The 17410-nt window shown below is 39.7% G+C and overlaps 3 protein-coding genes across 8 annotated transcripts in view; 2 read left to right on the top strand and 1 right to left on the bottom strand.

Annotated features, from left to right (window-relative positions):
* emid1 (EMI domain containing 1) overlaps nucleotides 1-1370 on the top strand; it is a 66696-nt gene extending 65326 nt beyond the window's left edge. For all 3 annotated transcript variants that reach the window (XM_058635336.1, XM_058635337.1, XM_058635335.1), the window contains one exon: nucleotides 120-1370. In XM_058635336.1, coding sequence (XP_058491319.1) covers nucleotides 120-253 — 134 coding nt within the window. In that variant the 3' untranslated portion in view covers nucleotides 254-1370. The remainder of the gene's footprint in view (nucleotides 1-119) is intronic.
* Nucleotides 1287-5364, bottom strand: rhbdd3 (rhomboid domain containing 3). 2 transcript variants are annotated; one of them, XM_058635340.1, is made up of 6 exons: nucleotides 4721-5364; nucleotides 4217-4357; nucleotides 3144-3527; nucleotides 2277-2403; nucleotides 1948-2202; nucleotides 1287-1803 (listed from the first exon to the last, which is right to left on the bottom strand). In XM_058635340.1, exons 1-6 carry the CDS (start codon nucleotides 4728-4730, stop codon nucleotides 1635-1637), a joined length of 1086 nt encoding a protein of 361 aa, XP_058491323.1. In that variant the 5' UTR covers nucleotides 4731-5364; the 3' UTR covers nucleotides 1287-1634. The 2 variants fall into 2 exon arrangements, with proteins under 2 accessions (XP_058491323.1, XP_058491322.1); XM_058635339.1 differs by having other exon boundaries at nucleotides 4217-5359.
* A 1219-nt stretch (nucleotides 5365-6583) lies between these two features.
* Nucleotides 6584-15197, top strand: ewsr1b (EWS RNA-binding protein 1b). 3 transcript variants are annotated; one of them, XM_058635332.1, is made up of 15 exons: nucleotides 6584-6716; nucleotides 7165-7201; nucleotides 7805-7856; nucleotides 8094-8238; nucleotides 8399-8594; nucleotides 8676-8932; nucleotides 9041-9200; nucleotides 12306-12343; nucleotides 12913-12939; nucleotides 13041-13156; nucleotides 13255-13384; nucleotides 13481-13591; nucleotides 14093-14219; nucleotides 14307-14663; nucleotides 14804-15197. In XM_058635332.1, the coding sequence occupies exons 1-15, from the start codon at nucleotides 6701-6703 to the stop codon at nucleotides 14838-14840; spliced, it is 1806 nt and encodes a 601-aa protein (XP_058491315.1). In that variant the 5' UTR covers nucleotides 6584-6700; the 3' UTR covers nucleotides 14841-15197. The 3 variants fall into 3 exon arrangements, with proteins under 3 accessions (XP_058491315.1, XP_058491314.1, XP_058491317.1); XM_058635331.1 differs by having other exon boundaries at nucleotides 6585-6716; nucleotides 8091-8238; XM_058635334.1 differs by having other exon boundaries at nucleotides 6586-6716; nucleotides 8091-8238; nucleotides 8676-8896.
* Nucleotides 15198-17410: the final 2213 nt, after the last annotated feature.

Raw genomic sequence — 17410 nt, 5'->3', positions numbered from 1 at the left:
AGTTGATTAACAATTATAATATTAAGAAATCTACTTTGTTACATAGTGCATGGCCACATGAGTCAGGTCTATAGTGATGGATAGGGAGGCCCCGTTCCAACTACTGTCTTTCTCCACAGAGCCTGATCTAGGGTCTGGGGATGGACCGTTTGGCACAGCCTCCCCTAGTTTCTACAGAGATAAACGAGCAGGTGCGCTCCCATACCGACTTGCTTCTCCTCTGTCCTCCGACACCAAGGTTCGAGGGAAGTAGGCCCCCCCCCCCCCCCACACTCACCCTGAGGATCACAGGCTGGGTTGACTCCCCCTTCTATAGGTCTCATCGACACTCAACAGATTTAGACCTTATCTGATACCTTCTTTGGGCTTTACCATCACATTTAAGATGGGGGGGGCACCTCAGGGAAACTTCACTGATACTTCACTATGCTCCTCCTCCATCGGGAACCTGAGAACTAGTTTGACCCCCACCTGTTGCCACAACGCCTATCAATACATAATCCACCCAGCCGCACCTTCTGGGTCTCATTTTCTTTGGCTTTCGGAGCCAAAACCTCAGATCGTGTTTGTGTGAAATAAAAGAGGAAATCTGAATCTCCCGCTTGTTCTCGAGCCGTTCTGAAAAGCGAGGGTCGCGGAGGTTCAGAGAAATCACACGTGAGAAAACAGACTGGCTTTGTTTGTCTTTCACTGTGTGTGACTGTAATCTGACGAGATTCCATTATTTAAGTACTATATTGAGCATGTACAGTTTGCAGGACACAATTACAAACCTCTTCTAGTATTATATTATCATTTTGTTATTCTTCTATCCTATTGTTAAAACGCCATGTTATGTAGTGCACTAAAATATGAAGTCATCTCTACTTTGGAGTTTTGTTTGCTAAACAGTGATTTGTTGTTTTCTGGTGTGTGTGTGTTTTGCTCCTTTAGTACACACAGATTAAGTGACTTTATATAATAGTACTATATATACATATATATATATATAATGCGTGCAGAAAAACTCAACTATCTGCATTTAATTTTGGTGCTGCGTATCAATGGACACAACCATTAATAATAATAAAGAAAAGGTGAATAAATGAAACTTGACAGTCCATTTCTATAGATTTTTCGACACACACACAAGGAAATAACAAATCTCTTCATGGAACTTGAACATGTTTTACCGTCACTCTGTTGGTTAAATCAGACTGCTTTTACTGTCCTGAAGACTTAACAATTGTTTTGTTTTTTCCTTCTTATATCAAACTTATTGTGAAACTATTTAAAAAAAAAAAAAATTCAAATCAATTGTAGTTTATTTTGTATGATGTGTAACCATTTCATATTTTGTTTGTGTTACTGTGTTAAGATAATCCTGCCTAGATGATCGGTGTAATAAAATAATGTTCACTGTTTGTTTTTTTTAAACATGTCACGTCTTCATTTGTGTCATAACATTCAACACAAAAATAAACTGCGTCCACTTCTCTCAATGCGCAGATACACAATCAGTCCTGTCTGCTCCACTTCACAGTGAGAATGTTTGATCAACATAACAAAAGAAGCCCACAGGGACAAAAATATACAACAATGAAGCTCAGCAAAACCCAAGCGTTGTTCAATTACAATTTAGAGAATAGCGTCCTTCAGGTACTCCTGAGTGGCTGATGACTCTTTCCCTTTGAAACCACCACAGCCTGTTCCCCAATGCTGTCGTCAATAAGCAAAGAGATGGCGCCATCTAGCTGTTTCGAGGCGGCCAACGCCACAACAGCTTTCTCTGTGGGGAAACCCATCTTCTCCAGCTGCTGGAGTCTGAGAGGAAAACAAGGGGCTTTCAATCAAGCCAAATTCACAAATAAAAGTATATATTTCTACTGTCGTTTGAGCAGTTTTCACCAATCTACCAATTCATAAAGAATAAAGGAACAATTATGGCGACATTAAGATTGTACAAACCGCAGTGAAGACACTGATGATTTGGGAACTGCCACTTTGGCGGCAGGGTCATCCGGAGCGTCCTGTAACGAGGCAAGTATCCCTGCCTTGAGCATCTGCTCCTCCAGCATCTCTGTCTCGGACAGTGCGGCAGAATCCTCTAATATCCAGGCAGGCGACGGCTCGTTCCAGGCGCGGTGATTTGTCACAGAGAAGTCCCTCGTGGGGGCAGCAGCTGCCTGATCCACAGGCACCAGCGGAGGCGGTGCTCGAGATCTGAGAAGGATGAAATGATCAAAATGTGCTGTAGATGTTCAGTGAGAAGTGACTGTAAATGACATGAGTCTCACCTTTGTGAGGTAGCGAAGGTAGGCAATCTGAATCGTGCTGAAGTGGGAACATAAACCCAGTCAGGGATTAAACTGAAGACACTGGCCTCCTCCAGCTCCTGTAGTGTTACAATGAAGGGCTGGCGATCTGAAGAGTATATTAAGTCCATTTTCTTTTTACAGACTTGAGAATCCGGATGTTATACATTTATTTAGATGAATAAAATGATGAAAACAGTTATAAATGGCCCGCCCCAAGGCAAATAAACCAGACGGTGGTCAATCAAACACAGTCCATTCACAGGCCAGGGTTCCCACACCTTGGTTGACATCAAATTTAAGGACTTTCCAGAACTAATTCCCTCAAATTCAAGGACAGAATGCACTGACACAGCTTAAGATGGGATAGGGAACTTAAGAGCCACGTCACCCATGGCGTCTACTTTTATTATTATTTTATGGACAAGTGATTGTCCTTGGGAGCTTGGTTCAGGTGTAATTTTTAGAATTTGCATTTCCTAGGTTTCTGCTCTGTCTTGCTTCACTTTACATTGTTCTGCACGAATCTCACATCAGCGGCGGAGAGAGACAGTGGACAGTGTCCACAACACAACTAGTAATCACGACTTGTCTGCGTAGGCCTAGTCTACGTACATCAAGCAATGCAGGGCATGAAACAGTAGGTGGCGTCGTAACAAACAAGGGTGACATTGACCTAAATATCAACTTCACTTCTTTCTTGCAAAAAATTCAAACACTTTCAATTCTCAAAAACCTCAAGGCCCTTGAACTTTGACAGATTTCAATGACCTGTGGGAACCGTGACAGACACATGCTTCTCAGGCATTAAATCGACTAAAAATAAGTGACTTTGAAAGCAAAGGATACAGTTATGGCCTATGCATATTGCACAGAAGTGAAGCAGGGCAGGTGTTCCTGGCAGCAGCAGCAGACCAGTGAGCAGAATCACCCAGGGAAGAAACCAGACGGGCACACACCTCAGCAGCCTCCTCTGTGTCACCTGTCGACACTGCGCTGTAAACAGAGTCAGCTGGATTGCAGAGTAACCGCAGAACCGACTGGCCTCGCCACTGCCAACAAAGAGGACCAGCGTGTACAGCAGAGGTAAAATGGTCATCGTCAGGACGGAGAGGCCGAGGAAGGCCACGGTTCCCCAGCGACGCTCCTGACACGGTCCAAGCAGCAGCAACAGAGCGGCACTGACCAGCAGAGAGGGCACATCATCGTGACTGAGGGCATACAGGAACACGTCTGAGGAGAGGGAGGAGAACGTGTGCTGTTTGATTTGATTTCACCAACATTACTTACAACCACTGATCAATACTGAAGCCACTTTCTCCCAAACCTTTCATACTGATAACATTACTAACATGGCCCACCAATGAATGTCACTTTCAACACTGCAGCTGCAGAAAATATTTAATGATTGTTTTCACAATTGATTAATATCTCGATTAATCAAGTATTTATTTGGTCCATAAAATGTCAGAAAATGTTGATCGGTGTTTCGCAAATCTCTAAACGATGGTGTCTTGTTTTGTTTTGTCCACAACTCGAAGTGTCTCAGTTTTAATGGTTTCTTTGTCAAATGCAGCAATGAAAGCAGAAAAATCAGAAAGCTTGTTTTAACTATTAAAAACAACAACAATTAAGTACCACCAGAGGAAGCTACCACAGTTTGAGAACCATGGGGTCTATGCAATGGTGCCATTCTTCACAAGAGTTTATTTTGTTGTTGCACATGAACTCCTTTAAAAACAACCAGTTTGCATTACACAGGACAAAGTAACTAACTTTTAATCTGAGTCCATTTTAAACGAGTGACTTTTTACTTTTTTACACGAGTATTTTCATTTGTACTTAAAGTAATAGTAAGGACATGTTTGGACTGATTCCACCTCTGTGTAAAACCTACAGTCTCAGTGCATACATGTATTTACCTGTGAGTCTGGGGAATTCTCCTCCTGGACCTACACTCAGACTCGCCTGGATTCCTCCACAGTAGATGAGCAGCACCACTGTTATCCATGAACACGTCCCCAAACAGAATCCAGCTCGATCTGATCCAAAGCAATGCCACACTGGCCACATGTGACCCAGCATTATTGTAGGAGCCAGAGTTCAGTTACTTTTAGTTCAGGGTTAGGCCGGGTGGTTGATGCAAGGTTTGACACTTGTTACAAGGTCATTTATTAACATTAAGCATTAAGCTTTTGATTAAATGTAAATGTAGAAATGTAACTTGGATGTAGGGCAAGTGGAAATAAATGTTCAAACTTCGTGATTGATGAATGACAACAGTGCCTACGAGTCAAGAAAACCTGCTTACAGCTAACGACTATTCAGTGGCTTTGGAATTGAGTGTAATTTCGCCACTACAATAATTATTATTATTACTATTATGAATAAAATCAGCTGTAGTGTCGCCGCTCACTGGTCCTTACTGACAAACATCTGCTTTGACAGATGATAAACACATGAAAGATGAAGTCCTCTCTGCTGTCTTCTGTCCACCGCATCTTCTCTGCCAACGACGCTCGACTCGAACTAACCGATCTTCTTAAATGATCGAATCCTTAAAGAACGCGAGTAATACATGTTTAACGGCTGTAAGTTTCAGGGTTTGTTTACGTCAGATGCTCAGCGTGCATCAGTTCCGGTTCGGTTCTTCTTCGTGTTCATTCACTGTCTGTTGGCAGCGCATATGTGCTATACCGCCGCCAACAGGACACACTGGAGACAGGTAACAGAACACATAACAGAAATACAGCAAAAGTCATATTTAAGATGTAAGGAGCTAGAACTTGGGCAGAAACTAATAATTATTTTCATAATTGATAAATCTGACGATTATTTTCTCATTAATCGAGTACCTGTTTGGTCCATAAAATGTTGAAAAATGTTGATCAGTGTTTATAAAACCTGAAAATAATGATGTTCTCAAATGTCTTGTTTTGTCCACAAAACTAAATTATTCAGATGTAATGATTCCTTTGTTAAACGGAGCAAAGAAACCAGAACACATTCACATTTAAGAAGCTTAAAAAAAGCTTTAAAAAGCTTAAAAAAGCTTAAAAAAAACACCCAGAAAGGTTGTTTTAATGTTTACATTCTATTTCAACTCTTTATACTCTTATTGTTAATATTTTTCTATACTGTACATGTACACATATGTGTAAATGCATGTTTATTATTTCATACCTTTATCTTTACGGTCTTTGCTGCTGTGGCAATGTACATTTCCCCACTGTGGGACTAATAAAGGACTTATCTTAATTATTGAAAAAAACTATTAATCGATTATCAAAATGGATAATGATTAATTTAGTAATCGATTAACCATTGCATCCCTTGCTGTATTACTATTATTAGTAATATTATTATTATCAATAATAATAATAATAATAGTAATAAATTAATTAACTAACGAGTGGTTACAGTACAATATTATTTATTATTATTTATTATTTGTGACAATATCATTGTCAAAACGATTAAGGGAATTCTGAGTCTTTGATTTTGAATCATGTCCTCAGATTTCATTTAATGTTTGTGTATCATAGAGCTACCCAAACATCATAAATAATCATGCTCCCAATATTAATCAAAATAATTATCATTTAGATTATCATTTTGGCCCAAAACTGTCTTTATTACACAGGACATCATTAATGTGTAAATTACAACGTCAGACATCATCATATTTCCCAGACCTTTCATATTTTTCTTGACCCTTCTTGGCTCCTCTTGCTCAACCCAACGGCAGAAGTTGTCAGCTGTTTTTTTAATATTCTGTAACATTATAGTTGAACTGAAAATGCTTAACTGTTTGTTTGCTTCCTCTTCTTCTATTAGGTTTATCAGCAGCTTAATTGTCTTCCCACCACAGTACCATCATCTGGTGCACCGCCATATCTCCATCCTCATCTCCCTCTAGTCTCATCGTCCAAATATTCTTCTTCCAATAAATTTGAGCAGGCTGTGTAAGAGGTGCAATGCTGCCATCCACTGTCCAAAGTTCCCAATCACATTTAGAAGTCCATAATCACAGTTCTAAGTTTCCCCTCATGTCGTGTTGGATTAAAGGAAGAAAGGTAAATGAATATCAAAGTTAAGGTTTAAAAAGAGGGACAGTAAGGCAACAGCACGGATGCCAACTGACGTTAAAAACTAAAACAAACTAAAACAAATACAACCCAAACGAAAAACAACACAGGAGTAGGATAATCCACGCAATTCAACGTCGCTAAAGTTGACAACAACATTATTTATCTTACAAAATGGAAGAGATCCTCCTGGCATTATCTAAGCAGGTTAAAACCACAAGCACTCGGGAATCTCGCGATACTTTGTGCCCCCAGCCAAAAGAACAACCCTCCCTCAGCCACAGTCTCTTTCCAGTCCTCCTGCAAACGAACGGTGAAATGGCGTCGGCTCAGGGTGAGTGGAAAAGAAACCGGCATTTTATACTACATTTTAACTAATTATGCGGTATATTGTTGAACAAATGTGAGTGTATTGTTGTTTTTTTGATATTTTGTGTGCTTAAACCGTCTTTTCAGTCGATATTCAATTAAACATCGTCAAGCGTTGCTAGGGCTAGACACAAGGCCTAGTCGTGTCGGCTCTTACGAGTCAAGGAGGCATTTTCTACCGATTTATTTCTACTTATAAATGTAATTGTCGAAAGTCAGATACGCGGTTTTTGCAAATGTGTTTATTAAATGCATGTTCCGAGAGTTTAATTGTGGTTTTGAAGCGTCTGTGCCAAACCACAAGCCTGGCGGTGACGATGAATGGCGACCGAACGCCGTTCGAGTGCTCGCGCGCGAAGAATGCTTTGTTTAAGCTATTGCTAACCAACGTGTTACTCACTGTTTTTAAACAGATTACAGCACCTACAACCAGACCAGCGCCCAGCAAGGGTAAGAATTCATTACTCCCCTAACACATTGAATACTGTTTATTAAATAATGTTATGTTTTGCTGTTTCAAAAATTGTACCAACGCACTAGAATACAAACCGCATCCACTCGTTGGGAATGTGTTGCCACATTCCCAACGTTTTGGCTCATGACCTTGTGAATGCTTCAGTTCATAGATCATTTCTGATTTCCTCTCAATAATTTGAGCCTTTGGAGTGGAATCAATGTCTACTGTTAGTGGTTCACTATATGGGGACTGACCACAGTGCATTTAAAAGCAAGTGTGCACAGTTTTCATAAATGTTACCACCATCCTGGCATCACCCAAGAGATATGTTTGATCAACAAATGACCACATACTTTTCTGCATGTTGTCATAATTAAAAAAAAAAAAAGAAAAAAGTTTTGTGGGCCCCTCTCTTGATTATCTACTATAAATCACAATAGTAACTCAAGACTTTTGTGAGCCAGTATTTTCCAAGGTTGCTTTTATCACAGACAACCAACCAAATTACCAATGGTATAGCTCCGTGACACTTTATACCACTGCGGAGACATTTAATAGGTAAAAAAACTAAGGTTTTGGTTTGTTCTTCTTTATAGGTATGCCTCTTATGCTGCCCAGCCCTCACAAACTTATGGACAGTCTGCACAGGTGAGATTCAACACAACTAAAAACGCTTATTTGAAAATATTTAATTAAAAATATAAAATACAGCACTCCACCTACACAAGTGGTTTTACCTAGGCATACAAAGTTTAGAGCTTTAACCAATGGGCAACAGCAGGGAATGTTGCTTTTACTGCAAGTACTCAAGTGTTTAAAATGGTAAAACAAAAATGACTAATGTGGTGTTTATTGTACCTTAAATATATTCTTTCCTTTCAGCAGAGCTACGGCCAGCAGAGTTATGGATCATATGGGCAACCTGCTGCTGCTGCAGCTGATGGCACGTACACCCAGACAACCCCAGCAGCTGGAACCTACCCTCAGCAGCAGCAACAGTATGGATCCTCATATGGCCAACCAGCCTCAGGTCAGTTATTAAAGTGAATACATGTAATGACCCAGTTAGACACAACAAAAATGTATTAATTGTTTACCGTTGTATCAGAATTCTTAAGTTTTACGATTATTCGTCACAATCTGAGAAGATGAGGATCTTAAACCAATTTTGTGTATATTATATCCCCCAGCTGGATATCCTGCTGCCCAGTCTACCTCACAAAGCTACTCGCAGTCAGCCCAGGGCTATGGAGCCAGTGGTTATGAGAGTACTCCAGCTGCTGCTGCTCCAGCTGCTTCCCAGTCTTATGGCTCTCAGCCAGGTTATACTGCTCAGTCCGCTTATCCTGGTTATGGCCAACAGGCAGCTCCCACAACACCACAGAGGTATTTACTCACCACTTGCTTAACAAACAAGTTCTACAACAATTGGATATGTGTATCATTAACTCTCCTTTGCTCCATCAGTTACAATGCTAATGGACAACCAGCTACCTACAGCCAGAGTAGCTATACACAGCCAGCAGGATATGGACAACAGCCTGGTTACCAAGCCCAGCAGGCAGGTTACAGCCAACAGCAGAGCTACAGTCAGCAGACCCAGCAGCAGACACAGGCTCCTCCTGCGTACCCTCCTCAGGCTGCTGGATCCTATGGACAGTCTCCAGCCAGCTCTTATGGCCAACAAGGTGGACCACCCAGTTATAATCAGTCCAGCCATTACAGTACGTGTGACATTGCTGCTGGACTGTTATGTTCTGATAATTTTATTACTATTCAAGATATTTTTTAGTAAACATGAGTGTTTTAATGCATGTGATCTCCTGTTATAGATAATTACAGACAAGATGGCCAGGGTGGAGGCTCTGGTTACTCTGGCTCTGAGTCTTCAAGGTACCCAGGGGCAGGGGACAGCAGGGGCCCTGGCAGAGATGGCTTTGAACGTGGTGGAATGATGCATCGTGGGCGCGGAGGAATGGGTCGTGGCATGGGGTAAGTGTTGTTCTTTAGCCCTTAACCTCACATGTTTTTTTTGTTTTTAACTCTACAGGCACTGTGGCCAGTTGGGGCAGGGCTGAGACAAGTTTCTATTAAATCTGTCGTAGTGGGCCAAAATAATATGATCAATAAATAGTAAAAAAAAAAAAAAAATCATAATTTGTCAGCATTCACTGCTGTAAAATTATGCATCTCTTATTCTCATATTCTATGATACCTGAAACACTGTTATGACAGGCAAAGTACATGCCAGCTTTGGCAGAAATGGTTGCTCTTAACCCTGCCTCATGTGGCTAAAGGTAAGATAAATGTTTGTCCCTGTTTCATAAAGGTCATCAGGGAACTGTGCATAAAGATATAGATTGAAAAGCTTACTTCCTAGAATATAAATTGATTAGCTTTAGGTTAGATGAATCTACAAGAGAAATGATTGGCCAGGAAATGCAAAAGAACTGTATTTTTTAGATGAAATGAAACAATTGCAATGGGTTTCCCAAGGAAGGTTCAAACACTCAATAATACCTCTTTAGGGTCTTTAGTTTCTCATAATGGTGCATCAGGCCACACTTTCAGTTGGTGAAAAGAAAAATGCTTTCAGGTGTTGCAAAAAATCTTTTAAGATTTTTTTTCATGTGAGGTGCTGAAGTTCTTGGTATGGTTTTAGTTTCTCATGTGAAAAAGTTGGATGCATAGCATTTATAAACGGGCACTGGTCTCATTCAGGACATCCTGACGCATGTTGTATAGCTATGCTTTCTCAACTGCGGTATTTCGGTCACTTTATTTCCTCTCAAAAGTTTTTTGCAATTGAAAAAACACATTTGTTATCAGTTTGTGGTTGTTTTTTGAGGCTATTCCTGGTAATAAGTATTCTTCTGTGACCGGTCTGAGTATAAAACACCAGTGAGGAATATTGGCAGCATTAAAAAGGGCAGAATTGGATGGGCTGATAGTAGTGCAAGACTTTACTATTGTGTAACATAATCTCAAGAGGGCCAAAAAGTGAAAGTCTCCATATTTTACCATTTTGAGCTAAATTAAGTTGTTCAATCTCTTAAAATGTTTTTTTTTCCTCTGTTTCAATAGCCAACCAGCCTCAAATATTTTTAAGCTTTAACTTTGCATAAGTTCAAAGTGTGTTGGCAAACTGCACTTAAACATCCACCTCTAATATACTGGCAATGTTGTGTGGCGTCACATCACCTTTATAAAATTACAATGGAAAGGGTTTTGGTAGTGTTTAACAAGGGGAAAATACATTAATTGTTCCTCTGATTGTCTTGGTCTATAACATTACAATGGAAAGGGTTTAACAACAAGGGGAAAATACATTAATTGTTCCTCTGATTGTCTTGGTCCAGTCACCTTCACTCCATATTAATGTTGTGTGATCCAGTCTATCTTGTGGCTATGAAACTGACAGTGTTTTACACATTGTCTATTATACAACTTAATTGAACATGTATTCCACATAATGGTGAAATGTGGAACAAGACAGTTTGTCATGAAACATTTACTCTGGTATCCTGAAGATGTCAATCAAAACAGAACCTGATCCACATGTGGCATCTAAACTGTTGGTTCAGTGTCTCCATTTCACTTCACTAGTAGGAAACCTAAAGCTTTGTGGTCTTACACCAAATAAGCTTCATCAATATTAAAATTTTTGCCAGGGGTATTAAGGTGATCAGAATTTGAATTGTGCATTTGTGGTTTTTAAATTTGTTATACATTTCCTGGTTTAGTGGCAATCTCCTATTTTGTTTTTTCCCAAATGTCCCACAGAAGCTTTGGTCATATGCACCTCAGTGATATAGGTTCTAATTTTTCACTTCACTCTGTGGTATTTGATTTTTATTTTAAGCCTTGAGATTTTGGTCAGAAGATACAAGAATAACCAGCTCTTATTTTGGGGTATCTTTCAAATCGTTTAAATTTCTTTTGGTCTTGTTTACCAGTGTGTGTGATCTCTTAAAACACATAGTCCTAGCTTGTTTCTTGTAGTGTTTGGTGCAGTGAATAACGCATGAAATGCAGTGTTTAGGCGTTGCAGTGGATTTCATACAACACAGGACTACCACAGCAACTCTTCAGTCTTCCTAAAGTAGCTGTTAAGGATGTTTGAAAACAAATAACAAAACATAAAATAGGATTATACCCTAAACATTGATAGATTCAGTTGCAGTGCTGCTGTTGCATGCTTAAATCTTAATTCTTTTAGTGTAATTTTAGAATTGCACAGGTTTTTTTCAAGTGGGGAGGGGGGCATAATGTCTTTTTGAAATGTTTTAAAAATGTTTTGTGATTTGGAATACAAATGTTTGATCACATTCTTTGAGCACTTTTTAACATGCTTTGTCACATTTATACCGTACAGGTAACAGTGAGAGCCATTTAAAAGCATCTATTCTCTAAAAAGTATCTGTTCTCAGAACAGAGCCGCCAGCTTAAGCAGCAAGAGGGAGCTTAAACAAAGATTCGGGGTCTGCCTTTTTTCAAGAACAGAGGATGGTGGTTTTTAAATAAGCATGATGGGTATATTCATTGACAAAGTATTTGTATTTAATTTAACATTCTTGGTAAATACTGTTCATATTGGTGTTTAATTTGTAACTTTCTAAAATTGTATCTTTTTTTTTTTTGCTTGGTGAATGTTATCACCTGACCATGTGAAATGTCAGATGCATTGTTTTCTATTTTGATGTAACATTTGTTAAAACTAATGTTAAGGTTTTGGTTTGTCTGGGTCCAGCTACATTGCCCTTCACTGCATTTAAAATTCTTAAAATTTTTCATGTGTACAAATGTTTGGGTGTTACCTTTTTCAAAGGCAGTGAAAATATGTTAGACATGAATATTTTTGCACATGTTATCCACTAATTAAATGTCACAGAGCTTGTACTCAGCTAACAAATAGCTAATACACTTATTCCCTCAATTAGACTTTGTATAATATTTTGGGGGAGTTTTTTTTTTTTTTAGTTGCTGTTCAACTAGTTAGAATGTTTTGATTACTCCCTCAATCAAGCCACTTTGCTCGCGCCATGGAAGTGGCTGTAAAAGGGAAACGCCTTCATATCTCCATTTATTCCCCCATAGCGGCGCTGGCGACAGAGGTGGCTTCAGTAAGCCTGGTGGTAAGTTAACGAGTATTACACTGGCTAGTCCTTTTAAAAGCCTTACACTTTTTGAGCAAATATGCTTCGAGATTTGGTGTGTCTTACATTGTGGTATTTAAAATTTATGCACATATCTGAAAACATTGGGTAATTTTTTTTCAGTGCCTGAGACCATTTTCTCTGGGTTACTTGGTATAATTCAGTCAGTGCTTATGGTTTGACAGAGTTTTTGAACGGTTAATGACAAATTTTCACTGAAAAGTGTCCATTACTGTTTTAGCAAATCTCAAGATTTAATTCCAGGTTTTCTTTTTTGGAGTTTTTCCTTACTGGTCTAAAGAGACTTTTCAAATGACACACAATTATTTGCCAAAGGGTCTGAGGTATTCTTTTTCCAATTTCAATATATCACTTGTGGGAATTTTGGTGTACCATAAGGTGCCATGTTCAACTTCCCAATCTGTCTGACTGCATCTATAAGGGGGAGTGTCTGGATTGTCTCTTATTGAAGTGTTGTTCATCCAACTTTTGTTGCACACACTGACTTTCCACATCTTGTCCTTTCCTTCTTGACTGATGGACCACAGGACCCAACAGTGATGAGCGTGAAATGGGTGAGTGGTCTCCAGATTGATGCTCCTTTAACATAAAATGTTTTTGACACACCAGGGAAAGCTGTATATTAATATAAATTGTTTTACTGTATTTGTTGTAGGACGCCCTGAAGAGCAGGATGACTCTGAGAACAGCACAATCTACATCACGGGGTTGACTGAGAAGGCCACTGAGGAGGAAATGGCAGAGTTCTTTAAACACGTTGGTCCAATCAGGGTAAGATGAGATCACTGTTTATACTAATGCAAAGAAAGGTGGTGAATAAGCTAAACAACTTTTTTTTTTTTTTTTATTATTATTTTTTTTTCCTAAAGACGAACCGCAGACTTGGCAAGCTGGCCATTAACATATACAGAGACCTGGAATCAGGCAAACCCAAAGGAGATGCCACTCTGTCCTATGAGGAGCCAATCTGTGCCAAAGCAGCTGTGGAGCACTTTGATGGTGCGTATTATTTACACCAGACCTAAAACACTGTCATATACGTGATCGTGATGGCAATTGTGTGATCAATTACTATCTTTATCTTTTTAATTATAGGGAAGGAGTTCCAAGGCCGTAGGCTCAAGGTAGCCATGGCACGCCGAAAACCCATGATGGGTGGAATGAGAGGTGGCATGCCCATGCGTGATGGCATGATGGGTCGTGGAGGTATGTCAGCTGTGTTTGTGTTTTTGGGATTATTCAAAAGAGATTATGTATATGTGCAGCAGTGACCATGAGTGTTTGAAATGGGCACTGCAATCTTAAATCAAAACATTTGAGAATGTGATTGCCAAAGAAAAAAAAACACAGAGCTGCATTTATACCCAGCATTACACCGATCATGTGCAAACCCATACACATTTAAATGTCCTATAGTCTGTTTTGATTTTATAATCTTCATATCTATGAGTTTGCTTACAGTGGCTCAAACCTGGTTAAGCTTTCCTGTCTCGTAGAAAATTAACCACCTGCCTTTAACTTTCTACACCAAACATTTTGTCTGCCTGAAAAAATTTAATAAACTATGTATACCTTTTTTGTTATTTGTGAAATTAGTGTTTGAGTTTAACATGTCACTCTCAATTCTGTCACATACTCAATACATTTCTTAAATATAGGTTTAATTTTTTGCTTCAGTGAGCTAATTGGCTTTTCCCCCATCATCAGGTATGATGGGCCGTGGAGGTGACCGCGGTGGGTTTGGACCACGAGGTGGACCACGTGGTATGGGCAGAGGTGGACCCACAGGAGGCAACATGCAGCAAAGAGCTGGGGACTGGGAGTGTCCAAACCCGTATGTATCGCTTTTGTGGCAAATGGTGTGTTGGATCTTTTTTCATGCAAAGATGAGGTTTTAATTGAAATGGTCCTTATTTCCCAGTGGCTGTGGCAACCAGAACTTTGCCTGGAGAATGGAGTGTAACCAGTGCAAGGCTCCCAAACCAGAAGGGTTGGGCGGTGGCCCTCCATTCCCCCCTGGTGGTGACAGAGGCAGAGGTGGAATGGGAATGCGTGGAGGCAGAGGAATGGATCGTGGGGGTCCAGCCGGAGTCGGAGGCCCAGGTGGTCCCGGAGGTTTCCGTGGAGGCTGGGGAGGCGACCGTGGTGGATTCAGAGGACGCGGGGGAATGGATAGGGGTGGATTTCGTGGAGCTGGCCGTGGAGGACCACCCATGGACCGAATGGGTGGCAGAGGTGGAAGAGGAATGGGCCCACCAGGAGGAAAGATGGAAATGAGGTAGAATTTGTTATTCCACAATGACTTACAAGAATGATTATATTTAAAAAAAAAAAAAAAAAAAATAGGCAGGTGTCACCAGAACTTTTAACTGCAAATACACAGATCTGCCATTTACTACTTTTCTTGTACTTGTTTAGGGACCATCGCCAGGAGCGCAGAGAACGACCCTACTGAAAAACAACATGACAGTTCCTCTTGTGGAATTTGATTTTTAAGACAGATTTTTAATTTATGATTCCATATTTCGAGGTTTATTGGACTGTTGTCAAACATCCTGTGCAGTTTCAAAAAAGTGTTTCCATTTATATTTTTAAGTTTAGTTCACCCATGTTTTGTTGCATCTTGTATTGTGCATGTTTTTAGTTTTGTTGCCGCTTTTTCTTTTCTTTCTTTTTTTAAGAAATACAGTCTAGGTTTGACATTGTATTGTAAAGTGCATTTATTTTTCATTTATATACATAATTGCCTCCCCCTTTTCCCCTAACGTACTATTGTATGATGGCAAATTTGGGAAATAAAATTTTACCAGTTTGATGTCTTTGTGTGCTGTATATTGTAAAGGCAAGAACAGATGCATTAGCTTTGGTTGTAAGTGTAGTTATTATATATTAAGTTGCAGATGAAGATGACATGGACATGATGCAGATAGGTTTGATCATGGTGAACATTTGTTGTGAAGTTTAATTTGTCAATTACATATCTAAAAGGTTCCATAATGTTAGACTCTTCTGATCAAAACAGTGCTGCAGTTAAGTTTCCTACCAGTAGGTGGTGTAGTTTTCACTGAACTAGATACTACAGCACTGCAGAGTTGAGTTTGATATGGACCTTTTTAAAGCTTTGGCTTCAGTATTGGCTGCTTTTGCTGCCCAGGATGTAGTGAGAATGACAATTCATTTCACACATTGCATTTAACTTAAATTCCAAGTGTGACCTGCCTGCCATGACGTATTTAAGCCATACACTATTATAAGAATGAAAGACGTGGTATACTAAGACCTGCTTGTAAATATGGTGTGAACTCTGAACTGTTTAAATCTCACAAATACCTTAACGTATATTTTTTCATCGCTGTTTTACTCATGTTCTGCCTTGGGTCTCATTACTCTTAAGATGGGCAATATTTCCTTAAAAGGCAAACAAGTATATGAATCAATTACAGATGTTGATCTTATTGTGATTTTAACATCTGTGTAACATATGGCTCCACACACACGTCCCACAGCTCTTTGATCCTTTTGTGTTTGGTTATGTTTAGTGAAACCCATTCTCCAGCTATATGCAAATATCCTGAAAACGACTGAGTCGGCTGCTTGAGTTGAATCATTGAGCTGTAATAATACACATTTTGTGTTTTTACATGTGTGTTATTTCAGAGGCCATTTAATCTGCAAACTGGTCGGTGAGCCTTAAAAAAAATCCCTGCGTAATCCGTACTCCACAGTTTATCCACATATTCCCTGACGCATTATTCTAACATAGGCAGCATATAATGTGTGTTACAGTCACAGCTGTAATATTGAAGTGCTTCTCATTTGCCGTTGCCAGTTGCTCATGTGGACGAATGGAGTCCTAAATTCTCTCACTCTCCTTACGGACAGAAAAGCTGATTCATCCCAGCCCAGAAAATGATCTCATCACACAAACACCCACCCCTCTCCCTCCCTCTCTCCTGCCCCCTCCCTTCCATTCTCTCCCTCTCTCTCTCTCTTTTTTAAACAGACATGCCTCTTTTTTTTTTTTTTTTTTTAAATGAAAACAAGACCTCCCTCACTGCAGTGTGGGCTCTGCTTAAATTCAAACAATCACACATCAGCAGAGAACACGGGCCAGCCAATATTATTCAAACAGAGGGGGACCGGGAGGGTGGCAAAGATTTTTTCAAAGTAGACATTGCAGATACATCCACGCACATATTAGTCTGTATAAGCAAATCCATATTATCAGAAAGCTGCTGAAACTTTGAGCCATTGATTAGATTTTGGTTGTAGGGTGTTGTGTAATGATAGTGAGTTTAACAGTGTGTGGACGTCGTTATCCAGTCTTTAAAGAGTGCACAAGACAAGAATCAATTCAAGAGAGAACAGTGAAACATGTGCATGATAGAAGATGTGTGTCGAAATTGTGCAAAGGGTAAGAGGGCAGTTAAATAATCACACGTTATTAACTCATTCCTCCTTTGTTTCTTATCTTACAAGCTTCAAAGACCTGAATGAGAAAGCCAGATGACCACAGTGAACACAGACTCTTCCTGATAGAAGGTATACTCCCTCATTTTTTACCAAACATGGGTCAAATATTGATGCAAAAGACCAGACTTTCAGGTTTTTGAAGGCAAAATGTAAAGGAAACTTGTTTGGGGTTTGAAAATGTGAGTTACACCTGAAGGGTATTAGATCATGTTTTCTTTGTTTCTCTTAAATTGATTTTTGTCTTGTGCACTCTTCAAAGACTGGATAACGATGTCCACGCACTGTTTAACTCACTATCTGTGGATTTATCGGCTCTCTTGATTTGTCCAGTTTTAGACAAAGCTCTTCGTCACATGTTTTAATCATTGATGAGATTCTGGTGAGGGTGCATGTGTTAGGAAATTCCTGTCTCGTGATGGCGAGATCCAGTCTTTTTAAGGACTTCATCACCTCAGGCTGTTTGGTATAAAGAGGCTACAGAAAATGCTTCCTCAGTGAGCAATGGTGTCAGCTTATGTGCTCACCCTTCATGAAAGAATCATAAAAAAATAG

The sequence above is a fragment of the Solea solea genome, chromosome 8 (genome assembly GCF_958295425.1).
Source record: "Solea solea chromosome 8, fSolSol10.1, whole genome shotgun sequence".
Lineage (NCBI taxonomy): Eukaryota > Metazoa > Chordata > Actinopteri > Pleuronectiformes > Soleidae > Solea > Solea solea.
The sequence above is the reverse complement of the archived record's forward strand: the minus strand, read 5'-3'. Positions and strand labels throughout refer to the sequence as shown.